General features: G+C 36.3%; 1 protein-coding gene across 1 annotated transcript; it reads left to right on the forward strand.

Annotated features, from left to right (window-relative positions):
* The first annotated feature begins 3,676 nt into the window (after positions 1–3,676).
* LOC148083689 (NXPE family member 3-like) lies at positions 3,677–8,167 on the forward strand. The gene is made up of 7 exons (XM_087785788.1): positions 3,677–3,690; positions 3,897–4,012; positions 4,832–5,290; positions 5,357–5,649; positions 7,152–7,222; positions 7,323–7,517; positions 7,614–8,167. The coding sequence occupies exons 2-7, from the start codon at positions 3,911–3,913 to the stop codon at positions 8,165–8,167; spliced, it is 1,674 nt and encodes a 557-aa protein (XP_087641914.1). The 5' UTR covers positions 3,677–3,690; positions 3,897–3,910.
* Positions 8,168–8,856: the final 689 nt, after the last annotated feature.

The following is an 8,856-nucleotide window of genomic DNA, read 5'->3' on the forward strand; positions in this document are numbered from 1 at the left end:
TCCGGTTCTCATTGGCAGTGAAAAACCAGGATCCAACCAGGATCTCCGGTTCTCATTGGCAGTGAAAAACCAGGATCCAACCAGGGTCACAGGTTCTCAACGGCAGTGAAAAATGTAGACATTGTAGAGTCAATAGAATAGAATAGAATAGAATAGAAAGGCTTTATTCATCCCCAGAGGGGAAACACACTTTCACAACAGCGCAGTTGGAAGAAAATAAAGTGCAAGGAGAAATGTGGATTTCAGTGAAGTAGAACAGAACAGGAAGGACATCAAAAACAAAAACCGGACCTATCAGGAGGTCAAAAAGACGAATGAATTTCAAGGAAATCAGGATTAGTTGTAAAAAATAGCTCTTAAGTGTTAACTATTAACCTAAATTCAATGTATAAGATACAAGATACCCAGAATCATCTAAACTAATCAAGATGAAATACCATCTCAAATTCAATTTAAACATCCAATTAAACATTCAATAGAAACATTCAAAAATATTTTCAATACAAGCAATCAATAAAGCGTTCAAAAGTCCAGTACAAATAGCTGCATACATTACATAATGTAGTGCAATTAATTGTATTAAATAAAGCAAACAAGTACGTGATTAATCATTGTGTGGATACAAAAGGGATCAAACGAAAAAGGTAATTTCCAGGCACCATAATCATGAATAAATAATGTGTTTTAAATCAAACTATAGTGCACTAATAATATATTCATGAATTCAATTAGTTTTAACAAATACTTGATATTACTGTCAAATACTGTCAATTTGTCCTGCAGCAGAGTGGGCTGGATGGTGTTGAAGGCACTAGAAAAGTCCAGGAACAGGATCCTCACTGAACCGCTTCCTTTATCCAGGTGGGAGTAGGTCCGATGCAGGAGGTGAAGGATGGCATCTTCTACACCAACTGCTGGCCGGTAGGCAAACTGCAGGGGGTCTTGCGCGTGCTGGACTTGTGGACTGAGATGTTTGAGGACCAGCCGCTCAAGTTACTTCATCAGCTGCGAAGTCAGTGCCACCGGTCTGTAATCGTTCAGCACACTCGGATCTGTTTCGGGATTGAAACGATACAGGAAGTCTTCTTATTATTATGATTATGTCCATCACATAAGCCTGTGGATAATCAAGGAAAAGTATGTTATCCCAGACAAGATAATCTGAATGGTCAGAACGCTTGATGAAGACTTCCACTGTGCAGTAGAAGATCAGGGAGAAACATGTGAGTGGTTGGATATTAAAATCGGTGTGAAACAAGGTTGCAATATGTCGGGATTCTTATTCTTGATTGTGATGGATTGGATCATGAGAAGAACAGTTAGACTGGGAGAAAGTCGAACTAAATGGAAGCGAACACAAAAACTGGACGACTTGGACTTCGCAGATGACATAGACTCTCCTCTACAAAACAACAAATTGAGAATAAAACCACAAGGATGGATGAAGAAGCCAGACGAGCAGGACTTCAGATCAACACACAAAAAACAAAGACAGTGAGGATTAACGCAAGAAACCAGGAAAGAATTCAGATCAGTGGCCAAGACATCAAAGAGGTAGAGCAGTTCCTTTACCTGGGAGCAACAGTTTGTGGATAATAGACTATCAAAATCAAGAGGTGCCTTCATCAGACTCAAGAAGATCTGGAGCTCCAACAGCATCACAAGAAGAACAAAGTTAAGACTCTACAAAACGCTAGTTGTGCCAGTCTTGCTATAGGATGTGAAACATGGAAAATAAACAAGGAGACAACAAAGTAGTTGATGTATTCCATAATAGATGCCTATGCCGAAATACTGGGTATACATTGGCAAGATCATGTCAGAACTAAAGACCTGCTAGAAAGAGCCGAGATGAAGCCACTGAGTGAAGTGATGAAGCTGCGTTGATGGAAAATGATACATACTGCGGCAGGACCACGACCACGATTGCAATATAGAAATGACATGTGCACCAGAAGGGAAGAGAAGAAAAGGAAGAGCAAAGACCAGCTGGAGGCGTACTGACGAGAAAGAAAGAAAGGAAGCAGGATGAACTTCATGGTCTGAAGTGAGGACCGGGAGAAGTGGAAGCGCTCTGTGAAGGCCTTATGTGTCACAAGGCACGAAGCGAAAAGGTAAAAGGTAATACGTAACATAGCTTCATTCCTTGACAAAAATTAAATCAGAAGTCATTTATTTATTTATTCATTTTGACATATTGATATTCATCCAAACATTCATTTATACATTTATACATTTTGTTAAGTATTTATAATTTTTTTTACTTATTTATACATTTTGTTACGTATTTAAACATTTAGTTATACATTTATTTATACATAAGTCATTTATCATCCTTCATAGTGTACCACCAAGAAGTAGAACCACCAGTATGAAGGACGATAAATGACTTATGTATAAATAAATGTCAAAATGTATAAATAAATGTCAAAATATATAAATGACAAAATTCGTATTTATACGTAAAATAGCTCCATTCTTTGACAAAAATTAAATCATAAGTCATTTATTTACTTTGACATTTTGACATATTGATATTCATCCAAACATTAATTTATACATTTATACATTTTGTTACATATTTATACATTTTTTTTAACGTATTTATACATTTATTTATACATAAGTCATTTATCGTCCTTCATAGTGTACCACCAAGAAGTAAAACCGCCAATATGAAGGACGATAAATGACTTATGTATTAATTATTGTCAAAATGATTAAATAAATGTCAAAATGTATAAATGTATAAATAAATTTCACAATGTATAAATGACAAAATGTTTATTTATACATAAAATAGCTCCATTCTTTGACAAAAATGTAATCAGAAGTCATTTATTTATTTTGACATTTGGACATATTGATATTTATCCAAACATTAATTTATACATTTATACATTTTGTTACGTATTTATACATTTTGTTACGTATTTATACATTTATTTATACATAAGTCATTTACCGTCCTTCATACAACACCACTTCTAAACCACGCCCTAAGGTGGAGACAGGGTCCACATCCACAGTGGGCAAACAAGCAGAACTTGATTGAAGATTCTTTAGAAATTACCCAGAGAAGATCCACAATCTTTCACAGCCACAGCATGAAGGAAAACACGGTAAGTCAGAGAATTACACTGTTTTCACGTTACATTCAATTGAAATATTTAATAATTATATACTCATTAATGATTTAAAATAAAATGGTTTAAGAGGAACGATTGACAGTTTTTCACTATTAATCTAATCTTCACTCGTTAAATATTACAATCACCAAATCTCCTTTCACGCGTATTGCCTTTTTATAAATATGTTTTTTTATTCGAAATATTAATTACAGTTCTTGCAATCTATTAATACTACATGTTGTCTCCATTTTGGCAAAGGAGTAACTCTATGTAGAAGGGATATTTTGTGTCAGTATATTACGATTTATATCAATTAAAATAAAAGGAAAACTTATTAACTTTTTGACTTATTAACTTAAGAATTTCTTATCATGTCTTTTATATCTGTATCTATAATTATTTTATAGGATTTCCGTTCTATCTTAGTGTCTATTCTCAGGTAGTTAACAAGCTGGTTTTGCCTGTCAGTGCGGAATTAATACATGTGAGTTTATCCATTGTTCTACTTTTATTGTCTTTGTTTTTATTCCAGAATGCAAAACACTCCGAGAGTATATTGGTATGTATGTATACTGGTTAATTTGTCAGAAAGAAGCATCTTTAAATGAGTTAATTTTAAACAGTTACATTCATTTACATCAATTTCTTTAGTGCCTTATAATGTGTACATTCAGAAGCGACAACTTACCATTGATTATGTATACATTTAAAATGTTTGAATATGTGTTTGGATGAATGAGTAAACATATTTTTAATTTCATTCAGCTTTTTGTCTGATCATGGAGAGGAAATCCAGCTTTCAAAGATGTTCCATCGTTGCTGTTTTTTTGGTCATTTTAGTCATAGTTCTCCTGGCATATTACTTGGACTTTAACTTCAAGGTGAGATTATTTTCGGGACATCAATTCGACCATATTCATTAATATGGTCAAACGTTGCTGTTCCAGAGGTCATATTCTAGCAAGCAGAGATCTTTCAGAGAAGCATTCCTTCTTTCTGTTAAAGGGAAACAAAAACATATGTTTTGTTAATTAAATGAGTTGACGTGGCTTAAATTTTTAACCCCTTTATTTAGTTGAACACCTCTGCTGTAGAGAAAGCAGTGCAGGTTATATATATAGATATATATATGAATGTAGCTCCTTTCTACACTGAAAAAACTGTCCCATCGAGTATGGAGTATATTATGTAAATATTATTGTGTATATATTATATAGCGCAGATTTATCTTTTATTCCATTTAGATTTTCTTTCTCGTTTTTATTTCTGGGTGTTTTTATTTCTCTTGCTGTTGTTAAACCGAATTTCCCCTCGCGGGACTAATAAAGGTTTTCTGATTCTGATTCTGATTCTGATGAGTATCCCTGCTGCTTATAAAAACAAAATCACCTGCTAAGCAGTGAGGAATCAACTTTTGTTTAGTACAAATTCACAGTTTCATGTGACATCACACCTTGTCAAGCCTCTTACACACTATTAATAACCCTCAAATGTCCCGGAACCTGTCCCTCAATTAAAACATGCACAAACTATTAATTGAGGACAGTATCGGTTAATTATTAGTTTGTTGTGAATTAATTCTATAGACGCTAATACATTTAATCCAGCGTTGCACTTATCCAGATATATTATTGTTGTAGAGAAGATCATTTTGACATTATTTCACTTTTACTTAATGTTTCTTTATCATTCTTCTCTAGGTTCAGAAGAAGCACCCAATGCCGATCAGGGTCCAGAACAAAGTAGTTGAACCTGTTCAAATAAATTCACCCAAAAATCTGGATTTCTGCAGATTTGAGCCCATTTCACCTGAAAACGCTTTGGAAGAGCACCTCCTTCTGGAATCCATCACTTGGCCTGAAACTCCACCAGTAACAGCTCGTTTTAGTTTAATCAAAACAAGCAATCCCCTGGGAAGTTACTTCATTATTTTACCAAAAGAGGGGGAGCAGCAGTGGCACGTCGGTGATCAACTTAAAGTTAGGATTCAAATGAAAGACTTCCAGGGAAATCCTAAAAAGACTGGAGGAGATTTCATAGTTGCCCGACTGCACAACCCACTTCTTCATGCTGGTGTGACTGGACAAGTTGAGGATCATCTCAACGGATCTTACTCTGCTGTGTTTCCTTTACTGTGGACTGGGAGAGCAGACATTGCGGTTAGGCTGGAAAAAAATAAGTAAAACAGGTTCAATGTGTTCTAACAATAATTTTCTCTTTCCCAGGTTACACTAGTTCATTCCAGCGAGGCGATCACATTCCTGAGAAGACTATCTAAAGAACATCCTGACAGAGTACAGTTTGTTAGCATGTTCAAAAAGGGCAAAGAAACTGAAAAAACCGTCTGCAACGTTTGTCTGCGTCCGACGAAGGAACCCATATGTGACTTTACTGATATCACGACCAAAGAACCGTGGTTCTGCTACAAGCCGAAGAAGCTGGACTGTGACAGCAGAGTGACCCACTCCAGGACAAACTTCAGGGTGAACTTTGGGCCTTATTCTAGTCTTTTTCAAAGGTAAGTGTCAGGTTAGGAATATGACTTTATGCTTTCACTAGAACAAATAATATAAATCAGATCTGGTTTAAAGGCACATGTTTTCCTTGCAAGTGAAAAAAGAACAACACAGAGTCTTGAGTGCCTGTCTGAATTATTTCAGTAGCTGTTAGGTCGCTGTTATATCATTGCAGTGTTACAAGTCGTTAATTATCTTGCTCCAAAGGTTTAGACCAAACAAGATCCTAAGTGAGTTATCATCGCTCATGGTCTGGGTTAGCGTTCGATCCTGCAAAGATCGTGGCACATCTATTTTATTTTATTGGGTATTTTTTGATTGTTTAATCGCTTTGTGACCCTGGTCTAGAAAAGCGCTCTATCAATACTAATTACTTACTTAAAAGTACTCTCACATTCCTTTCCCACACCAGCAGCTATGAAAACATCCACTCAGTGAGAGAGTTATGTTGTTAAATACATGTGATGACCTTACTTTAGCTCAGGGCTTTCCTACGAAGCTTCACATCGGTTTTAAAAAAGAGCAAAAAGAAAGGCTTTTCTTGAGAGAGGATAGAAAATGGAAGAAGAAGAAACATACATTTATGACTGAAGTAAATCAGGATCAAAGGCATAACAAAAAAACAACAATCCCAAGATAACATCACAAATGGGGATATTTACAATTAATATTATGCAGGAACCTATTGAATGAGCGTAGCATGCACGACTCGGCTGTTTATTGACGTGGAATAACAAATAAGTGTTTTCTTACGAAGCTAAATAAATGAAAATGAATCTAAATACATGTTTTTGCTTTGAGTAATCGTGAATTTAATTTCATGCCATGACTACTGATGACCAGTTTCTTTATCAAATGTAAGGCAAAGTTAATCGGATGTACTTGAATGTTGCTTTCTAATTGTATTGACATGTGAAAAGTATAAACGTGATTAAGTTTGTCAATGAAGATTATACACATTTATATCCCCTCAAACAATTGTTCACAAAATAATAATGAAACTCTCAACAAAGGGAAACCAGGTTTACAATTTTAAAGGGTTGGGTGAACTACAGTAACTACAGTTACAAAGAGAAATCCGGCGAGTTATTGACAAAAAACATCCAGTAACCTTCATATTGCTCATCTATAACGTCAATCTTATATTGAAGCATCAACAGGAGAAGAATTTTCACTTATTATAACTCTTACAAGGAACAAATTACACTGAAATGAATCCAACCCTTAGTCCACATTATGTGTAGAAAATAAGTTTGAAGTTGGAATTTTGGGTGAACTATCACTTTGAATTAAATATTTTCTCATGTTACTGTAATTGAGGTGTGACTACCAAAAGAAAAAACAATTATCAATTTAATAATTTGACCTTTTTGTTAAATATTTGACAGCTGCAATATATAGTTATAGAACGCACATTTCTTTTTTTTTTTTTACCACTGATTTCTTTGCAACGTAGTTTGGCCGGTTATGTTTTTTTATTTCCTAACTGCCTTTTCCTTCACAGTAAAATCAACATGAAAGTTCCTATTCCTCCCTCTGGAATAGCAAGTGTGGATGTCTTACCAAAAATGAAAGGTGACACTTTTACATGTCTTGAAAATGTACATTATTTGAGAAGAAACCACTTTTATATTATTGTGTCTGAGTATTTTACTTTCTCTCTTTGTCAAAAAAGGAGTGAATAGCAGTCAAGAGTTTAGCAAGCCTGGTTACTACTTCAAGGGTGTGTGGCAAACATTGACCGGCGCCCCAATTCAGCATTTCAAGTCTTCCACATCCATCGGTGAATGTCTGAAGAACAAAATGCTGTACTTCTACGGAGACTCCACTATCAGGCAATGGTTTGAATTCATGGAAAGAAGTTTGCCAGGTAAAGATCACGATACCATTTCTCAATAATGTATGTATGTCTTTGTGTTGGCGAACATAACATTATCAATCACTTTATCATCTCTTTTTTTTGTAGACCTTGTGTCTGCTAACTTTAACAGTTTGGCAAAAGTCGGCCCTTTTATGAAGGTTGATTACAGGAAAAGAATTATACTGAGGTTTCGGGTTCATGGCCCTCCTCTGCGCTTCACCCCACTCCCTGTTGCTGAGTTTCGCTATGTCGCCAACGAACTGGACAACCTGATTGGAGGATCAACCACTGTTGTGATTTTTGGTGTGTGGGCTCACTTCAGCACATTTCCCAATGAAATCTACATCCGAAGACTCCAGAGCATCCGTAGCGCTGTGATCCGACTCCAGAATAGAGCTCCAGAGACTCTGGTTATTATTCGGACAGCCACCCTCAGACATTTAACACGAGCTGTTGCATGGACTAACAGCGACTTTTACTCATATGAGCGAGACAAGATCCTCAGAGCGGTGTTCAAAGATGTTAACGTGCACTTGGTGGATGCCTGGGAGATGGTTTTGGCTCACTCTCTTCCTCATGATATTCATCCCAAACCTCCAATCATCAAGAATATGATCGATGTCCTCTTGTCCTACATTTGCCCTCAAAGAATCAGCTAAATTTCCTTTTCATTCCCGTTTTACTGGGAATGAAAAGGAATCTACTACATCTGTCTTACTAAGAATATTTGATTCATGTTACTGTGCATATTGAGTGTGATTTAACTGTGTATTTTCACTATCTTTTGACAGTTTTGTAATGAAAATTAACATATAACTTATCCTTCTTTGTGGAGAAAGATGAACAATCCAGAGTATGTTCCTGTCGTTTATTTACCACTTCCAAGTAAAAGAAATACAAGTAAAACGTTCAAAACAGGAGTCTGTTCCGTCGTTCCATAACCGGTTCTTATGCTTCGCATCGTGGAGAAGGATGGTCAATTGAGAGTGTGTCATGGGTCGCTTATTCGCCCCTTCAAGTCAAAAAAAATACAAGCTTTTATGATCGATCGGACAGTTTCTCCCGGCGACTGTACAGGTCAATAACCTCGGGCAGTAAAGGTCCCGAACTATAGAAACATTGCGATATTTAAGGCAAATTTCCGGGCCGGGAGGTCTTCCCTTTCCGGCCAAATAGGTTCTTTCAAGTTCCTTGTGTCCCGATCACCTGCAGAGAAGACATCCTAACTTGCCCTCTTGCAATCTATCATTCAAATGTTCTCGGGTGGGGGCCTCCGTCTTACACCCCCCCCTCCCGGATGTGTCCCACTTCGTTCTTTGATCCACGACCCAAGGTGTGAAAGTGCAGA

This window comes from Callionymus lyra, chromosome 3 (genome assembly GCF_982586985.1).
Source record: "Callionymus lyra chromosome 3, fCalLyr1.hap1.1, whole genome shotgun sequence".
NCBI lineage: Eukaryota > Metazoa > Chordata > Actinopteri > Syngnathiformes > Callionymidae > Callionymus > Callionymus lyra.

Bases quoted from the DNA above. Each gene is read 5' to 3' on its own strand.
- LOC148083689 (XM_087785788.1), top strand. From the start codon at position 3,911: ATGGAGAGGAAATCCAGCTTTCAAAGATGTTCCATCGTTGCTGTTTTT. The intron at 5,650-7,151 runs GTAAGTGTCAGG...TTTCCTTCACAG, and splicing joins TATTCTAGTCTTTTTCAAAG to TAAAATCAACATGAAAGTTC. The intron at 7,518-7,613 runs GTAAAGATCACG...TTTTTTTTGTAG, and splicing joins CATGGAAAGAAGTTTGCCAG to ACCTTGTGTCTGCTAACTTT.